A 21,886-nucleotide genomic window follows, 5' to 3' on the forward strand; every position below is an offset into this window, starting at 1 on the left:
CAATATGTTAGTAGTCTTGCTATCACTTGAGGGGAATGGTCCCTTTGCATGCTTTCCTTCGAAACACCCCTGAAAAACACCTTCATGTTCTACTTTAAATTCAGGCATACTTGTCACCATCTTTCTCGCATTGGGTAGAGCCTTATAATGTAGATGAGGAAACCTCTGGTGCAATAATTCAGATTGAAGTGATGTGTCGCAAGACATAACTCCCAATGGGCTTCCTCTAACTTGATATAAAATGTCAACCCTGAATCCAAAGTAAATGCTTCTTTGAAATTTCTTTTCCACACACGTACCTTTCCATCGATGAATGCCACCTGGACTCCTTTGTCTTCCATCTCCGATATAGACACTAGATTCTTCTTTAGATCATGTACATATAGTACTTCTTAAAGATGAGTGGTGTTACCTTGATTCAATTGAAGGGTAGCATTCCCAACTCCCTTCACAAGATAGGTGGCATTGTCTCCAAGGATAATTTCCAAATTTATATCCTTCTCTATCAGATTTAAAAAAGCTTCCTTGTACACGGTGAAGTGCCTTGAGGCACCACTATCAATCAACCAATTTCCCAAAGTATCCAAAGGAGAGGCAATATAGAGGGAAAATATAAGATCAAATTCCTTTTTTTTCCACAGGAAAAAATCGGTAACCTTTTATTTAAAAAATGAAAAGTTACACAAGCAGATGCATTGAAGCATTTCCATAAGATGCCCATTGGGCTCGAGTGCTTTCACACCCCATGCAACGTTACAAAACTAACGTGCATTTAGAAGAAGAAAAAGAGAAAGAGAGAAGAAGGGAGAAAGAGGCAGAAAAACTGGATTCCGGTAGTGAGTAAAGGACTCACCCTTCAAGTTTTTCTCCCCTTTTTCTTTTCGACCTTGCGCCACTCTCCTTGAGTGGGCTCAATCGAAGCTATGACTAACTATGTTTCTGCTTTCTGTGAGGCTGTTTCCTTGTCTGAGTCTGAAGTATCTGAGTGGTGATGCCGTTTGATCCCTCCCATACTCAGATCCTCGCTTGCCTTCTCTGCCTGATTTGAGTGGAACTGTGAAGCCTTGTTGTCTGATGTGGTTTCCTTCTGAGTCTCCATTTCTTGAGAAGATCAAATTCCTTTTGCTTAGAATTGACAACAATAAACTCATCATACCTAGAGTTTCTTGTTCTTTTAGAAGCTTGATCATTTCCAAGTTGAGTAGTAGAAGCATTCCTTTTCCCTTTTTTGTTGAACTTGTCATTCCTTTGATTGTTATTGCTACCCCTAGAATGATTGTGATCATCATCGTGAGATGTGTCCCTTCTATTTGGACACTCCCTGGCATAGTGACCAAACTTGTTGTAAACAAAGCATCTTCCCTTCCTTCCATTTTTGAATCTCGATCTTCCTTCAATTTGCTTCTTTGAACCTGCATTGTTCTTCCTCTTGGCATGAGTAGAGAATGCGGTAGGATTATTCATATTTGAAGGCATCTCCAATTCTATCATCCTTGTTTCTTCTTGAGAACATCTAATCAACAATTCTTTAAAACCTGGAATTCTGTCATTATTGAGAATAGTAGTGTTGAACACATGCCATTCGGGAGGAAGACCTCTAAGGGAAATGAAAGTGAGCTCCCTGTTAGCAATAACTTCACCAATTGAAAGAAGATCATTTTTTATCTCGGTAATCCTCATGAAGTAGGATTGAATATCCTCACCTTTTCCTTTATTTATATCCTTCGACTTCCTCTTGAGGAAAAGAATTTGATTTGTATTGCTAGATTTGAACAAACCAACCAACCTGTCATATATCTCCTTTGATGTATTCAAATCGGAGATGTAAGCAAATAAGTGCTTATGAATAGAATCCCTGATGATCTTATTGTAATTGACTTCACCCTTCTTGTACTTTGTCTTAGCAACAACTGGTGTAATTGAAGGAAGTTCCAGAATCTTTCCCTGCACATATTCCATGACATCTTGCTCTTCTAAAGTCAAATCAAGAGACATATTCCATGCAAGATAATCAAACTTATCATGAAGCTTATCATCAGACTTGAAGTAGGATGTGGAGGCCATTGAGACTTGTTCTTGATTAGTGATTGCTCCTCTTAGTGATTGTTGTTCACTCTTGCTTGGGCTTTGTCTTCACCTCAGCTTCGATACCATGCTAATTTTAGGATAACAATGGTATGTTCTATGATTAGAGCAAGTATACTTCAATTTTCTTTATTAGCCCAATATCATATCCAATATAGCAATCACGTCAACATGATAGTAAAATGCAGCTATAACATAAACAATAACAGTAGAAGACAAGCCAACACAAGAGGACACAAGATATGGCACCAGCCAAGGACAAACCCCAATGTGGGGAAACCCTTGATCAATTCTTCTTATAATTCTTCAAAAGTCCAGCAGAGAGAGAGAGAGTATAGTTTACAATATTCACTTGCCCAAACTGATCAGTCAAAACAACAAAAACAGAAAGTCCTAACCAAAAAGTAAACGCTGGTCAATAAGGCTGAAATTGACCTCCAAAACAGCTCGGTCAACCTTGGTCAACTCGGCTTCCAAAAGCAAGAGAATGCAACCCAAAACAGTATGAAAATAACCAATCAAATCTGGTCAACAAAAATAAACACAACAACCTGAATTAGGGTAGTTAACGCTGGTCAACGCAGGGGTCAAACTGCCTTGGTTTTTGTGCCCAAAACAACGGCCTACCCAAACAAAAGTCCCCCTCACAAAGCCAAAGTCAAATAGGTTCAACGTTGGTCAAAGTCAACCTCCTGAAAGTTCGGTAAAATCTGGTCAAAGTAGCAGTTAGAAAATGCAATATTCCTTTCGCACGTGTGGAGAGAGAGAGGCCCTGAAATCTGTACCAAATCAAGATGAGAGAGAGAAAGATGAATGAGATGAGATGCCAAAATGAGGAGGAGGCACCTTGTATTTATATGCAACGTTGAAGGCTGGAGGAGGCTAATTTGATGGCTCGCCGACCATGACAATTTGTCCATAATCAAAACAAATTCATAACTTCATTTGTACATGTTAGAATGGGATGATCTTTATATCAATCCTACACCTCTCGGAAAGAGGAATCCAAGAAAAATATCGACTGCCTCATAAGAGCTGTCCAAAGTAATGTTTGGCCCTAGTTGCCAAATTTAACACTTCACCTCCACCCTGAAATATACAACAAAATGGTTCCACCTACTAAAGGAAATCTAGAGCCCACTGTACACAAAGACAACAAGAAATGCTTCGAAAGTCCTCTCTCAAGGAATCCAAGGAACAATCCCTCCACCCCAGCCTTTAAGGGACTTTAGAGAAAACCATCTCCACCCTCTGCCCAATAGGGAATTGATAGGCCATTGTCCTCACCTGAGAGATATTCTTATGCTAGTCTTGCCAACTGAAATCATCTATCCAAGTGCCTCTCCTTGGCCTTGAACTTCAGGGCCTCCCCTGCTATTGATCTTCACCGCTCTGCTCCAATGCATTTTTTTTGTCTCTTCTGTCTATGATGCCCTCTCATCCATGACAGTTCCTATTGTTCCAACGTTCCCTTCCCTTGGTTGACTTCCTTGTTCATCCCGCTACCTGCATAGCTCCATCCTGCATTAATTTTTGGTCCTTGTTGCTTGTCACATTTCTTTCCAAGGCAACAGGGCCTGCGTACCTTTCTTGCAGTTCTATTAAATCCATGAACCAATCTATTAGACACACAACAACCATCTTCAATGGATGTCCCAACAGTTCAGAGTTTCATGCCTTAAGAAAACTTACACCATCCCAACAAGTAACCTCCCTCAGTCTGTGGAATCTGTGTCCCTTACTCAACCCATTTCAATTTAGGAATCTAAATACATGGAAGTGTTTACATGGCATTCATAAGTAAGATATGACCAAGACTATCACAATCCCCACATTTAAAAATATTTCCATACAACTTGGTTAGAATGATGCTAATCATAATGGTCCTATAATTGGAGGAGATGCTTTTATCCTCACTTTTAAATGAAGCTTTGCATCCATGGTTTAGGGAAGCCTTCCTTCACTGCTAAATTGAAGAGCTTGTGAATGCGAGGGATGATGATATATAAACCATAAGAAAAATGGATTGAGATATTTAACTTAGATATATAAAATTCAAACAATTTTACATATTGAGAGTATTCTCTATCCTCAACGAGGGTGAAAGATAAAATGGCGGTTTTAATATTATCATTATTTTTTCAATAACAAAAGGGTTTCTCTATATGATAATTATTCTTATTACTATTTAAAATAAAAGGAATTTAGTTAGCTCAAGTAATCATAAACCAAATGTGAGACCTCTCTATTGGGGAAATCGTGGATTCAAGTCTCTTCAATTCTTTGGAGTTAGTATCCATGATCAAAACCAATGGTTTGCCATCCATGGCCATGAATTATGGGAAGTACAAAAAAAGTACAAGGATGAAGTACATAGGATATTATTCAAAGCGAGTCTAATAATTAAAAACACTTGTTTTTATAAGAGAGGAAAATTCTCTTTCTCACAAATAAGATATATTAATTTGATATTTGGTTAGACAATAACCTTAAAATATTTTATTATTATTCATTAATAGTAATTTTTCCATTAAAATGATCATTAAACATATTTACTACTTATTATATTTTAATTGATAATTATTATTATATATAATAGGTGGGAAACTGTTTTGAAGTTAAATGTGGGAGATTTTTAATGGTTTTGGTTAGTATATTTATTTTGGGTTAGAAGATTTAAATATTATTAAAGGAATAATAATTTATATATTTATAGATTGAAAAATAGCTTGAGACAAAGGGTATTTATATTAATTTCTTCACTTATATTTGGATTTGGTAGGAATTATGTTGAGGTAATACACATTATTACATTTTTGTAAAAGAAAGAGTAAAACTTGACTCATGAAAAAACGACCATCTTTTAAAATAAAGTGATTGGAAAATTCCGTATACAACACAAATAATAGATTAAAATACGCTTAAACCAGTTTAAGTTTTAAAAAATACATTTAAGTAAATATAATAACAATTAATTGACCCTAAAAGTCAAACACAGAGCCTTTACACATCAGCTATCACCAAACATTTGCCGCCTCATATTCCAAGGACATTCTTTATTTATTTTTTCTTTTAATTAATAAAGTCGGACATGAAAGGTTTATGAAATGGAGCTCATTCTCAGAGAGTTATATAAAGACGTGGAGTGGTAGGGTTTACAAGCCTTCAAACTGCGCGTTAGTGTGAACTGTGTCCTTGGCCGTGTCGAGAAACCTAATATTTGCTTGCTGTTTTAGCTCAGCAGCTTCATCATGGAGCAGTCTTTCATCATGATCAAGCCCGACGGCGTACAGCGTGGATTGGTATGCAATACATATCGTAAACTTCCTCTGAATTTAGTTCGATATTTAATCATGGGCTTGGCCGTGCGATATTTATGAGAAATCTATGTTGTTTCATGTCTTTTACCAATTCAAAATGAAAGTCGTGTCATCCATGGGTATTTTTAACCCTTTTTGATGTCGGTTCCACTTATTGGATGCATATTTGAACTTTCCTTGCTTCAGTTTCTAAACCCATGTTCAGAATACCTACAGTTTTGTATGGAAGCTTATTGATAAAGTTTCCCCTTTTCTGATCAATAAAAATGGTTTTAGGTTGGAAGCTTATTGATAAAGTTTCCCCTTTTCTGATCAATAAAAATGGTTTTAGGTCAAAATGGAATGTTATATTTGTGTGCGTGACGGGGAGTTGGGGGAGGGGGGTGGTGGATGGTCAAGTTCTGCGTCTAGAGGGCGGAACTCCTTTCAATATGCTTTACTAAGTATGCTTTTCCCATGAGAATAATTTTTCTTTTGTTGCTTTTGATGGGGATCACAAACTCGGCTATATTATATCTGCTATGTTTTGAACCTAGATCATCAATCATGATCGCAAAGCTGGAATACATGACTAAACTTCAGCCTGATCAACTACTGAGTATTTTTTTTCATTATGTGCGAAAGCAATTCCCATTTTTTCTGGGGCCTTCTCTACAGGATGCGCCTGAATATTGTGAGGGGTCATGCCGCATTGTTAGAGTTGGATCTTCTAAGGTCTCTCTCGTTCAATGACTTAAGAGGCCTAGCTACCCATTTTTGTTACATGTAGGCCCAGTAGTCTTGGGAAGCCAAGGTAGCTTTCCGAGAAGCTTAGTAATCATTTTAAACTATTTTACTTGAGTGGGCGGTTTCTAGATGCTGATGGTTCTTTGCTCTAAGTGGGGTTTTAAACAGAAGGGCGACTGTTATTCTGCAGCGTTGATTGTAGTTATCACACCCGTTCTACATTTTTAAGCAACTTTTGCGATCACAATCCTGTTAGCTGTTATTGTAGTGGATGGGGTTTTACATAGAAGGATTTTAAACGATGATAATGATGTTACGTCACCCCATCCTCACTCACTTAATGGGGTTGCTTGTCCCCATCATTTATTTCATTAGCAGGAAACAAGAACGAAACCCTGGTGGATGGCCATCAAACACCCCAGTGAACCAGCTACCCATTGGGTTGGTAGGTACGGTTTGACCAAAGGGAAAGAGAAGTGTTCTACTCAAAATTTCTGCTAAAGAGATGGGTGCAGAGGATGGCATTCATTTCCCTGGCAGGAAATTGGGTTGTATTTGTTTTTCCTTGTGCATTTGATTGGTGCAAAGCATATTGTTGTAAACATTAATTCCTTAAGTTCATCTTTGCCATTAACCTTTTCCATTAATGTAGTTCTATATAGACCTCTTTTTAGGGGTTATTCTGAATGTCTAATGTTGTCTTATAAGGCAAGGGGTTCTTTGTTTTGGTGCATGTAGCACATAACTTGTATTTAGATAAATTTATCTGGAGTCTGGACTGTACATCCATTTTTTTAAGATATGGATGGGTGGGAATGGAGATAAGGTGCCCATTGCTGTAAAATATTCTGGGGTGATGTTTTTGCTTTATGTGCATCGAGAAATCAGCAAGCAGTTACTCATACACTCAATAATGAGTATGCAGGATTTACGTTTCCAGTAGGAGTCGTTCAGGGAGTTGAGGGGCTTGTAATTTTATGAAGTTGTGTATGGTAGATGATTTCATGTGTTTGGTATATGGACTTCTGTTGAGAGATTACTCTGAAAATAAGATGTAATGTGAAACCGACAACCTGATATCCACATTTTATTTTATTTTCTTTGGGAATTTCGATATGAACTTGTGGTGATTGGGATTAGACACCTATTTCTTCCAACATTGGATATGCATAAAAGCAAATGTGATAAGTCTTCATGGTGTTTGAGACCTTTTATGATATCAGGGTTAGAGTAAACAGGATATCCACATTTTATTTATTTTCTTTGGGAATCTCGATCATAGTTTTAAAATTCGGCCGATTCGAAACGGAAACGGCCGAGTTGATCCGTTTCATTGCTCAGAAATATGACTCGGTGGAGGAAACGGTCGAGTTGATCCGTTTCATTGCTCAGAAATATGACTCGGTGGAGGAAACGGTTTGGGAGGCCGACCGTTTCCACATCTACTCGGCCGAGTCATTAAATCGGCCAATCACCCAAAAGACAGGGATTTTTCAATTTTTTTTTGAACTTTTTAACATTTAGCTGATTGTTGGGGACTCCAAGGTGTTTTCTAAATTGGTTAAGTGCTATTTGGGGTCCATTCCCCTCTCCTAGTATTGATATGCTATTCAAATTTCATGGTAATGTTAAAGTAAAAGTGACATTTTCCTTAATCTTCATTTTCATCCTTTTACTTAAATTTTTAACATTACCATGACATGACTCAGGATGTTGGATTTCATATGGAGAAAGTAGAATTTTAGATTTCATTCAAAATCTAGCAGACTTATTAGGATTTCAGGATTGGAGGATTGCAATGTTTCCATTGAATTTTGTCATGTATTAGGGTATGGAACTCGTATTTAATCAAGAGCACCAATCCCTCTGTACCTTGATGTTTGTGACATTGGTTGTCGAACTCCTCCGGGATTCGCTCCCAAACCAGGGGCTTCTGAAAATGTCGCTCCCACTCCCATTTTTGCTCTCGCTCCCCACTTTCGCTCCTGCTCCCAAGTAACACTGAGCCAGATGATGTTGGCAACTCTAGCAATTGCCAGTAGTACTGGTCACAGACTTTTGTTGTAGAGGCCATTTATAGACTCCTTGGTTATGTGTTTTTGTTTTGATCTCTATATCAACATCATGTATGTATTGGACAATGCACTGGGTGCCATTTTGATATAATGGATATATTCATGAGCTTACTTTGATCATATGTTGTCTTCTATCTATATTCTAATGCTGTGTGTTTGGAAACATGAATGAAAATCTTTAAAATTATGTCTTTTTATAAAGATTAAATATTTAATGTATTTTTTACAACGTCTGAGTCATTGAAATCGAGCCGGTCGAGTCGATACCAAGTCCGGGTCCGGGTCCGGGTCTGGGTTCGGGTCTCGGGCCAGGGTCGAGCCCGAGCCGGAGCCGGAGTTGGAGTCGACCCTCGGTCGAGTCGGAGTTTTAAAACATTGATCTCGATAAGGACTTGTGGTGATTGGGATTAGACACCTATTGCTTCCAACACTGGTTATGCATAAAAGCAAATTCTGGGTCCGGGTCCGGGTCCGGGTTCGGGTCCGGGGCCAGGCCCGAGCCCAAGCCGGAGTTGGAGTTGACCCTCGGTCGAGTTGGAGTTGGAGTTTTAAAACATTGATCTCGATAAGAACTTGTGGTGATTGGGATTAGACACCTATTGCTTCCAACACTGGTTATGCATAAAAGCAAATTTGATAAGTCTCCATGGTGTTTGAGACCTTTTATGATATCAGGGTTAGAGCAAAGACGAAACGTTGTTTGTTTAATTTAAAATATCACTGATCAAATGTGTTTTCCTGAAGTAGTAATGTTTTAAGTAAATTGGTCAAATTCAGTTCGAATTGCATGCATCTCGAATTGCGACTCATACTGTTATTCTTTGTTGACCACCTATGGATCTTAATTATTTCCTGTGCAAAATGGCCTTAAAAGTAGTGAACCAATAAGGACTATCCACCTATGGATCTTAATTATTTCCTGTGCAAAATGGCCTTAAAAGTAGTGAACCAATAAGGACTATCCATACTTATGCCACCTTACAGAGGTCTCAGTTGATACTAACAGTGAGAGAGACACTCTCTTCTTGACAGTTTTTAGCGTCCAATTCTGAACTGACTTGATCTTAAGCATACGAAGCATATGTTATCTACTTTCATGTGTGCAGATTCGTTACTTTTATGCAATCAGGTTTTCCTGATTTGTAAATGTTGAAGGATTGTTTCCTTTATTTTTTGATTTTGTTTTGTTGATGTAAAATTTGACCCTTTTGACCATGAATCATTCCTGTCATAAAGATTTGGCATGCAGGTTATATCTTTTGTGATAAGAAGAGTGCCTCTCCTGCAAGTGGGTTATGAACCGTGTCTGTGTCTGTATTATTGTGTGCATATATTTTTAGGGTATCTAATGTCTTTCGGTGTTTATTGTATATTAGGTTGATAATTTTGGAAGTTAGCCTTTTGTTGTTAATTTGTATATTCATTCATTTTTCCATGGTTAAGTAGTATCCTGTTTGTGATCAATTTTCGAAACTTTCCGATGCTGATGAAAGACCTTCTTTTGTACAATAGGTTGTGTTGGTAGAAGGCTTTTAACATTATGCACCGAGTTGAATTGTTACATAGACTTGTTTCTGAGTCACAAGTTAAATTAGAAGTGACGGGCTTGTGAAATATATTCTGCTGGTTAACGATACTTTTAATTGTGCAGGTGGGAGAAATTATATCCAGGTTTGAGAAGAAGGGCTTTATTTTGAAAGGTAAGTGGTAATCACATTTCTTTCTGCCATATTTAATGTTATATTAAATAAACATGTCCGGGTTTCTACCTGATTGCTGGCGAAGTCTGCCAAGGCAAATGCGAATGAAAGTTTTAATTTTACAGTCTGTGTTTTTGACTCATTTAATCCATGTGGATGCGTCTAAATATAATTCTTCACAGAAACTCTGCAAAATTGCCTTACCTTAGCCTGTACCTTTGAACCATCTAATTTCTAAGTTCTTAATATATGCAGGTCTGAAGTTTGTGGCTGTAGAGAGATCATTTGCGGAGAAACACTACGAGGACTTGTCTTCAAAGCCCTTCTTCCCTGGACTGGTAGAATACATAATTTCTGGCCCTGTTGTAGCTATGGTCTGGGAGGGGAAAGGTGTTGTTGCAACTGGTAGGAAAATCATCGGAGCTACAAATCCTGCAGCATCTGAACCCGGAACTATTAGAGGCGACTTTGCTGTAGAGGTTGGAAGGTAAATATTATTTGCTGTGGTGGGATTCATTTCTGCTGTTATTTTGAACATTTAACTGCTCCCGATTTGTCAATTTTTGTGATATAGTCCTCAACATTTTCGTTGGAGATTGTGCCCATCATTCAATTCTAATTGAATGAGTTGTTCGCAGGAACGTTATCCATGGAAGTGATGCAGTTGAGAGTGCAAAGAAGGAAATAGCACTTTGGTTTCCTGAAGGTGTGGTGGACTGGCAGAGCAGCTTGCATTCTTGGGTTTATGAGTAAATTATGATCCAAAAGCAAAAGCCGGTCCAACTCATAGTTGAATTTTATCTGATCTCTAATGCTGTTTGAACTGGCTTTTGACTACAAAAGCAAATCTTTAGCATTTCTTCTTATTAGTTGGTGTCCTATTCAAACTTTACTAAGAATTTAGAAGATCCTAAAGAATGTGTGTTGGAGGGGTTTTCCTTAATCTTACGAATTTAGCGTTCATTTGATTTTCAAATTAAATGGCCAAAGTCGGTGACTGGGAGTGACTCTTGATGCTTATATCTTGTTTAAAGTGCTGGAGATTATTATCTATGCGTTGAATTCGTTCTTCAAAATTTTCGCTAGAATTGCTTTGAGTTTTAAAAGACTGGCATCCTGTTCTTTCTTTGACAAATATATATTATATAGGATATTTTTTGATGTTTAATTGTCCGGTATTTTTTTCTTAGTCTTTTTTACTGTAATATTATTATTCTGGTGTTATGATGAATAAGACCTTTTCCTTTGTGGGACAAAGGACCCACTTTTGCGCACCAAATTAGTTGCAAATACACCTTAGCACCTTAGCCCTCTGCTTGAGAAGGAAGAAATTTGTCCTGTAGCCCTTTATTAAAGGACCCACTTTTGCGCACCAAATTAGTTGCAAATACACCTTAGCCCTCTGCTTGAGAAGGAAGAAATTTGTCCTGTAGCCCTTTATTAAGGTCCACTTAGACAATGTGATAATTCTTGATAATTCTTTTTGAAAGACTTTCATGGTCTATTTTGATGAAGTGGCCTATTAAATTGCCCACATATTCTAAGATTTATGATTGGATTAAAGCCTTTCATGGTCTATTTTGATGAATTGGCCTATTAAATTGCCCACATTCTAAGATTTATGATTGGATTAAATGGATGTGTAAGTTAAGAGAGGATTAAAATCTGGGAACTAGATAGATCAATTTGTCCCCAAAGCCAAGGTTGGTAAAAGACTTTTTGTTGGCCTTCTAAATTTTTGAAGAACACAAAAAATTCTTTTTGAGTAGCATAATTATATATTTTGGTACCAGTTCTGGTGTACCATCACGAAGGGCAGATGTCAAGGGCCAAAATCTGTTAAAACGAAACGACAAATAATTGCGTGCTGTTGATAATTTGAAGCGCTCGAGTTGGCAACAACATTTACCACTTCAAAAGATGGGTGTGCATAGATTGATCCACCACAAAAGCTGGACCTTGGAGATCTTGCTGTGTTGGAGAGTTGGGTACTAGATTAACGGCATCTTCAAAAGACATGGGTTTAGAATTAGGTGTCCCCTGGCCTTGGCATCATGATTTAAGCTTGCAATCTCTAGAGATTGAAGCATCTATGGTAATGCCATAATCGCTAACAAAAGCTCCTCCTTAAGTTGCATTCCTTCGTGAAGAAGCTGCATAAAACCAATGGAAGGCTCGACAAATATTGCGAATTGTAATAGATTTATCAGATCTGGATGTAGATTGGTTTCTTTTGGCTTGCCACTGGACGCAGGGTTTGTGGGCCTAGAGCAGGAGCGGTTGCCCTGTCTAAAGCCCAAGTATTGTGTCCCGTTGAGGCACTATGTCAAACATATTGCATGCTGTGTCTGTTTCCCACCTTTGGCATACATGTTAATAAGAGCGGTCTGTACAAACATTCCTCCTTCCAGCACTGCTAAATTTGTGCACGCAGGAAGAATTTTGTCCAAAGTCTTGGCATTAGGACTCTGCCTGCCATGTTTATCTCTTGAAAAAGTTGAAAAAGTTTCAGGGCTTGTTCGCCCTGCGCATTCTGGGTTTAGGGTGCGGTCATCACAGTCTAAAACACCACTTCTTGCTGATGCATTTTGTCAAACACATTGAGTTCTCTATCTACTCTGCGGCAATAAACTGTAACCATCACAGTTCAAAAGTGAACTTCACGTTCAGACAATTCATCAAACACTTCGTGAACATCCGATTAACTCTAGCTTTTGCCATACATATTGGCTAGAGCTCCATTCAATACCAATGCCGCATGGAAGCCGTCTTTCTCGCACAAAATTGACCTCGACAACAGGTGGATAGATTTGTTGAGGGCGCAGATAACCTGGAACGGCCTGGTAACCGTGAGGGTAGTAGGTTTCAGATCCAACTGGGCCAGGAGAAAGCGCCGGCTACGGAAATCCGCTGACTGGCTGCTGTGGGCAGTTGGCAGCGCCCTGAAATGTCCCATAATGTCCCTGCCCTAATGGTTTAAGTGTTTTTCTCTTGACAAAAATTTCTTTTGCCTTGTCCAAAACAAGGTTCATGTACTCATCAAATCCAATGATGCGACCTTCATTCTTTAAATCTGTCTGTTTAAATAGCCAAATCTGAATGCGACCTTTGTTCTGCAGGAAGCGGAAAATGAGATTAACGGGCTGGGTTACAATCCTCTATTCTGAATGCGAGCTTTGTTTTGCAGGAAGCGGAAAATGAGATTAATGGGCTGGGTTACAATCCTCTATTCTCTGGCGGTCGCCATGGTTCTTTTCCTATAAGTTATGCTAAATTATTTAACTAAATTACATCAAACCTCCTCAATTTTGTTTGGGTTACTAATAATCACTTTTACAAAGTATGAGAGCCTACCCAAACATTATTATAACAAAAGTTATGCTAAGTATTAAACTAATGTTTTGAAAATGAATTGAAATAAGTTTTTGTATATCTACTCCTACAAGGTTGGAATAAATCTGATAAAAGAAGGTAACAAATAGATCTCATCAAGCTCCTGTAGGGATGAATCCTTGGAATGTGATCCTATCAATAAAGCTTCATGAAACTAGTAGCGAGATTTAGGAAGCTCTATATTCATTAGGTAATCAACCCAATGAGAAAAAAAATTCCAAGCTTTATTGAGATATCGACACTAATATCGAGAAGAGCAAAATAAAAGCTTTACCTTAAAGCTAGAGATGCATTCTAATTTATTCAAAGCTAGAGATGCATTCTAATTTATTCAAGGGAGTTGTCTTTAGTGCGACTTTTTGGAGATTTCGGTGACGGAATCCAGCGGAAAAAATTGAGGTTATATCTTGATTTGTATTATTTAAAATGGTTTTTTAACTGCATATTTGGATTCAACACCCTTAAAAACCCTTGGGACACTTTGATTGTGCAGAAATTACCTATCAAACTTGCAATTCCAATAAATTACTGTCGGATTTTGGCTGGAAAAACCCACCGGAAAAGCTTCTAGCTTTATTTATCCATTTTCCAAAATTTATTGTATGAAATGGTATCTCAATGATATATGTCTAGTTTTAAAATTGAAGGTTGAGTTCTTTTAGATGAATGAGACCTTGGTTGTCACTGTATAACTTGCTAATCTTTTACTTTTCAAATTCATCCATAAACCTTTGTAATCAAATAATTTCTTTACTAGCCTATGTAGAAGCAACATACTTGTTACTATTGTCGAAAGTGCAACAATCTTTTGCATTTTAGAAACCCAACTTACGGTTATTCCACCTATAGTGAACACATGCTTTGTGGTGCTTTTCATGTTATTTCTGTCACTTGCCATACTTGAATCGACATATCCCTATAGAATAATGTTTAAACCTCCAAAACATAATGCTTGATTAATGGTACTTTTCAAATATGTGAGAATCCACTTCACTACCATTCAATGCTCTTTACCTAGATTGTCATATACATTCTCACAATTCCTGCTTTTCAAATATGTGAGAATCCACTTCACTACCATTCAATGCTCTTTACCTAGATTGTCATATACATTCTCACAACTCCTGCTGCATGTGCAATATTATAACTTTTGCACATAATTGCATACATTATGCTTCCAACTACTAATGAGTATGGAACATTTGACAAGTTTATTGTTGTACTCTTTTTTCTTCCATATTATTTCTTTAACCTGTAAATCCATTTATTTTACAATTCTATTTTACTTGCAAGCAACTTGACTAAGTCCCAAGTTTGGTTATGTATCAAGAATTCCATCTATTCTTTCATGGTTTTCTCCCACTTCTTCTTTATTTCTACTTGCATTGCTTCTTCATATCTTTTTGACTCGCTAAAATAAATTAACTATACATAGTATAATGAAGGAGAGTAGTATACATAGTACCAATCTTTGTACAAGGCCTTTTCATTGAATACCACATCTCTACTCCTAAAGATTTTATGGTTTTCATTTTGCTTCAAGTTTTGTTCTATTTTCTTTATTAATGTGGACAAATGCTTCACAACCAAAGGTCTTCATAAATGAGTAGTTTACATTCTTATATGTCCATGCCTCCTTTGGAATACCACTATCCAAGGAACTTGAAGGCCCTTAGTTTATTAGGTAAATAACAATATCTACAACATCTGCCCAAAATTGCAAGGAAAATTTTGCATGCAATCTCATACACCTTACATGTTCCATGTTTGTCTTGTTCATCCTTTACGACACACCATTTTCTTGTGGTGTTTTTGGAAATGTCTTCTCTCTACAAATTCCATGGTATTTAAAATAATTAGGAAGCTCCTCACTGTAGTATTCACCTCCATTTGCTGATCTGGAACAATTCAACTTATTTTATGTTTCTGCTCAACCCAAGTTTTCGATTTTTTAAAAGTATCAAAGACATCATATTTATTTAGAATAAAATAAACTCAAGTTTTCCTAGTTGCATCAGTGATAAAAGTAACATAATAATGAGAGCCACCAAGAGATGATTCTTGAACCGATATCCATATATCTACATGCACAAACTCTACTTTGTCATTATTCTTTTTTTTGCTATCTTTGAGAAAATTAGCTCTCTTATATTTTCCATAAACACAATTCTCACAAAATCCAAATCAACATGCTTCAAAGCTAATAATAATTTTCTTGAGTGAAGAATCTACATCTCTTTTTCACTCATGTGCCAAAGTTTACGATGTGCCATAATGTCCCATCTTCTCCTATGGAGGTTAAAGCAATACTAGAATCATAAATGCCATTGCATAAATATAAAGTATCTACCTTTTTCCCTTTTGCTATTACCAATGCTCTTTTAGTGACCTTCCATGTTTTGTCTGTAAATGTAGTTACACAACCTTCACTTCCCAATTGCTATGTTGAAATTAATTTTCCATTATGTTACATTATAAATACTTTACACATTCCAATAATTTTAGAGAGTTTATCATCATCCATAAAAATCTGTCCAAAGTTTCCTTGAACATAGTCACGAAATGTTTTCTATGAGATGTGACATGGAATTAAGCTCCTGAATCTATCACACATGAATTAGTTATATTTTCTAATGAGATAATCAAAGAATCTTGCAACACATCACTTGTTACATTCACTTCTTTATTGTTCTCTTGCTATCCATCTCTTTCTTTTCCCTTTTAAGACTTATAGTTTTTCTTCAGTGTCATTTCTTCACTCATTTCTAGCACATTATTCTTGATCTGGTTTTGGATCTGTCATTCCTTGACTTCTTGTGATATTCTGGGCTATTTCTTTTTCTCTTTGTTTTTTTTCTCCTATTATCTACAGTCAAAACATTACTTGATGTCTCACTTGAGATTTTTTGTCACATTTCTTCACTAAGGATAACACCAATAACATCATCAAACTTTAAAGTACTAGAAACAAAGATAAAATTACTGATATCCATGAGTAAGCCATTCTTACTTTTTGGCAACAAGCACATGAACAACATAGTCTTAATTTCATCATCAAAATAAATGCTTCATAAAAGATACCTTATTTGAGGCCAAAGGGTTTTTCATATAGTTTTGCCAATGCCTTCATTAGATCATTTGTTGTCATTTCCTTTGAAATGTTGAAGACCACCAATGTTGTCAAACACATCCGTATTGTTTTTAGTGCCTTTTTGTCAAAAATCCCTCATTTTTCATTTGTCATACTTGTTGGATTATTTTCTTTTCTACTTAACGATAATCAAATATATTTGTGATATCAATAGTCCTCCATTTGCATTTTCCATACCTTGTAGTTTTGGTAATTGAATTTATTGACCCTAAACTTCCTATCTTCCACCATTGCTCCCACCCGAACCAAGAACCCTTCTTTCCATGAGTTTAACAACCAAATAGACCTTTGACTCTGATACTAATTGTTAGTAATTGAATAATAAAACACTGAAAATAAAATATTATGCGACAAAGAAAAAACATTAAACAAGAGAAACATAGATATACGTGGTTCGCCCAATCTAGGCTACGTCCATGGAGTAATAACCAGTGATCCCTTTTATTTTATTTAGCAAATTGAAGGGATACAATCTACAACATATCTACTATAACTCTCTTTTCTCTTATGCAGTGTCTTTTCTTTCATTTTTCATAATAATACACAATTGCAATACCATTCCCTTATAGAAATCGAGGGTTGCCTTCTAGGGAAAGCCCCCCTATCAAGGACTAGGATCCAAATGTGGCTAAAACAATACATCCGAATCAAGAAGATAATTAGGCTTCACACCCAACATGTAACATTTTAAAGAGAATGTACTATTTTTTTTTTTCATTTTCTGGGTTTTTGGTTTTCTGGGAAAAATGTGTGTGTGCATGTTGTTAGTGTCTATGTATCACCAATGATCAAATGTACTATTTCCATGTGGTTGATAGGGTTATTAGGTCAAATTGTTATAGTTTCAAATAAAGTTTCAAATAAAATTTGGTCATTGGTCAACATCTAGGTCATTACTATTCCCTCCATTCTCAATTTCAGTAAATGCCATCATGGTCTTGTCATCACTCCTTGTGATGGGTCACCAAAATAGTGTCTTGGTCATTATTTTTGTCCTCAAATCATAATCATGCATATTGCGAAGGTTCAAAGTTCCAAATCATGGTTTAAGATATCCATTTGGTGTCATGATTAAGTCAAGTCATTATAAGTCATATAGAGAGTCATGTCATCACTTCATGTCACCATTATGAGAGTAGTAATTAGGGAAAAATTTTCAAAGAATTTTCTAGGGTACATTTCTCACCTCATGAAGATGTAACCTTGCGTAATAAAGTTGAAAAGCTGCAGTACACTACCACAAATCATCATTTCTCAAAAAACATATGTGATGTCATACCACTACCTAAGCAAAAATAGACTTTTGAGTTATAAGAAGACCATCCAAGCATTCTAATTCTTCATTTCAGCTTCATTGAGCACCTCTCCAACATCGAGCTTCATTGAGCAAACCCTAAATTCAAACACCATTGAGCCTAATATCTAGCATATGATTTTCTCTCCAGTCACTTCATTGGATGTAAGATCCTTAAGAGAGCCCTCTTTGATTTGGGAGGGCTAGCTACCAGATCTAAAGATTGGTTTGAGGTTACCTCCGTTGGTCTCCTTTCTTAGCCTTGGGACACCAAACTGGGGAAGTGAACAATTTCATATTCCCCGAGAAAGATCATCAAAGTTTAGATCTGATTTGTTGACGGTGGACAGCTGTTAGACACATATGAACGCTGAACCATTCACTTGGTGACTCCAACTTGATCCAAAGACTCAACTGGCAGCAGAATCCAGAAATCGAGAGGAGTTCTATATTAAGAAGTTATGCTCCTTTAAAACGAGATCACATTTAGGTTTTTCGAACCACATGCCTTGTGTAGATTGGTAGACTTATTTGCCGAAGTTCAAAGACGAGAAAGGAGATGATGCTGCTTTTCACTTGGTTAAGTTTCACATGCATGTGTATAATCTAAAGGTTCAATTTCGTGAAGACTGTCTCATGAAGATGTTCATGGAAATCTTAGAAGGAAAATCACGATCTTGGTATGGAGATCTTCTATTTGCTAGTATTTATTCTCTTAAAGATTTTCATTCAACATTTTTTGAAAAATATAGAGAGTCTCATCCTTCCTTGCCATTGATTGAGGATTGTTGTGAAAATTTTGAGGTTTTCATTCAAAATCTAGAGAATTCGTATGGTGATAAAGAGTTCATGGATGAAGAGATCCTGGAGGCTTTGAATTAGAACCCTTTCCATCTCCAAGAAGAACAGGGGTCTTGTCCCTTAGATGAAAGTGAAATTGAGCAGGTTTTCAATGATGGCATTAAACAACCTGTAGGCATTTTAGGAGAACAAGGGAACGTTCAACCCTGTTTTAATGAAGAGCCGATGCTTATGGATGATAGTCATGTTCCATCCTATGAGTTTGATGAATCTTTGCAGCAGACTTATTAGTATTTTGATGATCAAAGGTACGAGGATAGACAATCATATTGTTCTTTCTTTGGGTTTTTATTTCAAGATCATGTTTGTGAAGACCAAGATGAGGTTTATGATGAAATTCATGAACAAGGATCTCTAGACATTCACCACTCATGTCTCTCCAGCTCATCCATTTTTTGGAGCACTATTTCAAGGGCAGATTTGTGCAAATTATAATTTTGAATTGGCATGTGTGGAGGTTTCAGACAATGTAATTATGGCAGAAAATAATCATCAAACATTGCAAGTAGAGTATGAAGAAGAGAGCAGCGATAAAGAAGAGGTTGTTTTAGAGTCTCTTGCACATGATGATCTTCCTCCAAGTTCAAAAAATGAAGAGTTTGTCGAAGAAGAGCAGTTTATCCCGGATCCTACGGATGTGCACATTTTTGATATTGATAATATAACTGCCTCAAACACAGATTTTCAAGAACAATTTCCCTTTCCCCTGATGCGAATGAAAAACTTCATGAGCATATTTTCTTCTTTCATCCTGATAAAAAATTTGCATTGGAAAATGAAGGGTGTCCTTGTATTTCTGCTGACTTTCAAAACATGGTAATGTTCCAGATTATTGAAGACCCTATTGCCAATTTGTTGCAGCCAATTGGGAAGATGAATTTTCTTGTATTTATGGATCATGAGGACATGTTCACTGGACACTTTGAGTTGCCTATCTTTCATTTTTTCTGCCTGCTCAAGGAAAGTGTGAGCATGATTCAAGTAAGTAGCCATTTGTTGGATTGGTTACATTATAGGAATCATATCGCATGATTGTATATATATCTTCACCGGGTGGGAAGTTATCATTAGAAGTTTGAAGCCTCAGGAGAAGGCCATAAGGCTTCTACGATCAGTGGTTGTTTTATTTTAAAAGTTGTAAACTCAGTGTTTCAGTCAAGTCAAGTCAATTTTAGATTTTCTTAAGTTTAGTCAGTTACTATTTTGAGTGTCAAGTGTTTTATTTTGACTCCATTGCCTAATGTATGAGGCTATCTGGTCTACGCTGTTCTTGACACCTCCTAAAGGAGCTTCCATCCCCAGTTGGAGCCGATGTTAGTGTATATGAGTCACCAGTGAACAAATGTACTCTTTCCATGTGGTTGATAGGGTTATTAGGTCAAATTGTTATAGTTTCAAATAATTTTTCAAATAAAATTTGATCATTGGTTAGTGTCTAGGTCATTACTACTCCCTCCATTCTCAAAGTCAATAAATTCCATCATGGTCTTATCATCACTCCTTGTGATGGGTCACCAAAAGAGTGTCTTGGTCATTATTTTGGTCATCAAATCATAATCATGCATACTGCAAAGGTTCAAAGTTCCAAATCATGGTTTAAGATATCCATTTGGTGTCATGATTAGTTTAGGTCATCATAAGTCATGTAGAGAGTCATGTCATCACCCCATGTCACCTTTATGGGAATAGTAATTAGGGAAAAGTGTTTAAAGAATTTTCTAATGTACATTTCTCACCTCATGAAGATGTAACCTTGCATAATAAAGTTGAAAAGGTACAATACACTACCACATTTCATCATTCCTCAAAAAACATATGTGATGTCATACCACTACCTAAGAAAAAATCGACTTTTGAGCTATAAGAAGACCATCCAAGCATTCTAATTCTTCATTTCATCTTCATTCAACACTTCTCCATCATCGAGCTTCAATCAGAAAACCCTAAATTCGAACACCATTGAGCTTAATATCTAGCCTAACATTTAATTTCCTCTCCAGTCACTTCATTGGCTGTGAGATCCTTGAGAGAGCCCTGTCTGATTTGGTAGGGCTAGCTTTCAAATCTAAAGATTGGTTTGAGATTACCTCCGTCGGTCTCATTTTTCAACCTTGGGATACCGAGGAGTGCTAACACATGCACCATAACATCTTTGTATTTTTATTAAGAATATGTTTGTAGCAATTAACTTTATAGGGTAAAAAACAACATTTCTTTACTCTCTATGTGGGAATTTTGGCACGCTTGAGTCAATGCATTGTGGGAATGTGGGCTTCTGAAAATCATTGGAGGTCAAAATATAAAGTCCCAAATGATACTGCTTGAGTTATTAGTTGGGATGAGGGATACAAGATCATATAACATAGAAAGACTATCATAGTTTATGATTCAAATGCACCTAACCTTTTTACTTATCTAAATCTGATATAATGGCTAGAAATTGAAGGAGGGACTTCAAATCTCCACCCTACCATAAAATGAGTACATTGCAACTTTTCTTGTAGCTGACCACCCCCAAGTCAGATCCAAAGTCTAAGGGAATACTTGATCCAGGGAGAATTCACAACAATGGCTTAAGTAGACACTAAGAGATGGAGTTCACTGTCCAGGTGGTTGATCAAATATCCTCTGATAATAAGCACCTCAATAACTCACTTATCCTCGTGAGTCCATTCATAGGGCTTCACCTTGGGTCCCGATGGGGTATTTTTCAGTCTAGGAGTTTGAATCCAATGTCCAAATGGTTTATTAGATATCTTTTCATAGCAAGCACCACAAGGGTTTTCAATACACTATCTAGGTGGTTTATCAATTCTCTAGCAAGCACCATAATGACTCACTATCTAGTTAGCATGGACACACAATATAATGGCCTCAAACACAAAACACTAGAAATTTCACCCCAAAGTTCGTAGAGCATAGGGCTAAGCAATTTGCTCTAGGATTTCCTCAACTTACTGTGCTATGTAGATTTGCAACTCCACGCTATTCGCACTAGTCTTGTGCATTCAAGGCTCAACAATATGCAGAGGAAGAAAATGAAGGAGAAGAAGAACTTGATCAAGAAGAAGCCCCCCTCTCCCTAATATTCTCTTTGTGCATACATATACTTTTCTTTGCATCCCTTCATTTTTGGAAAGAGTGCAATCTCTTCCTTCTCAATTTTCTTTTTGCTCTCTATTCTGGCCTACTCTTCTCTTCTCGAAGAGTCACCCCTTCCCAATCTCTCCTCAATCTTCCAGAGGAATGGGCACCATCCTCTACCCATCACCGCTCTAGTC

The 21,886-nt window shown here is 36.9% G+C and overlaps 1 protein-coding gene across 1 annotated transcript; it reads left to right on the forward strand.

Moving 5' to 3' along the window:
* The first annotated feature begins 5,228 nt into the window (after nucleotides 1-5,228).
* Nucleotides 5,229-10,926, forward strand: NDPK1 (nucleoside diphosphate kinase). The gene is made up of 4 exons (XM_089375027.1): nucleotides 5,229-5,387; nucleotides 9,858-9,906; nucleotides 10,162-10,393; nucleotides 10,545-10,926. The coding sequence occupies exons 1-4, from the start codon at nucleotides 5,337-5,339 to the stop codon at nucleotides 10,657-10,659; spliced, it is 447 nt and encodes a 148-aa protein (XP_089231153.1). The 5' UTR covers nucleotides 5,229-5,336; the 3' UTR covers nucleotides 10,660-10,926.
* Nucleotides 10,927-21,886: the final 10,960 nt, after the last annotated feature.

The sequence above is a fragment of the Pinus tabuliformis genome, chromosome 8 (assembly GCF_031772625.1).
Source record: "Pinus tabuliformis cultivar Carrire ecotype Pingquan chromosome 8, CPIR1, whole genome shotgun sequence".
Classification (NCBI taxonomy): domain Eukaryota; kingdom Viridiplantae; phylum Streptophyta; class Pinopsida; order Pinales; family Pinaceae; genus Pinus; species Pinus tabuliformis.

Excerpts from the sequence above, each read along its gene's own strand:
- NDPK1 (XM_089375027.1), top strand. The coding sequence starts at position 5,337 with ATGGAGCAGTCTTTCATCATGATCAAGCCCGACGGCGTACAGCGTGGA. Across the intron at positions 5,388-9,857 it reads ACGGCGTACAGCGTGGATTG|GTGGGAGAAATTATATCCAG; the intron begins GTATGCAATACA and ends TTAATTGTGCAG. Across the intron at positions 10,394-10,544 it reads TTTGCTGTAGAGGTTGGAAG|GAACGTTATCCATGGAAGTG; the intron begins GTAAATATTATT and ends AGTTGTTCGCAG.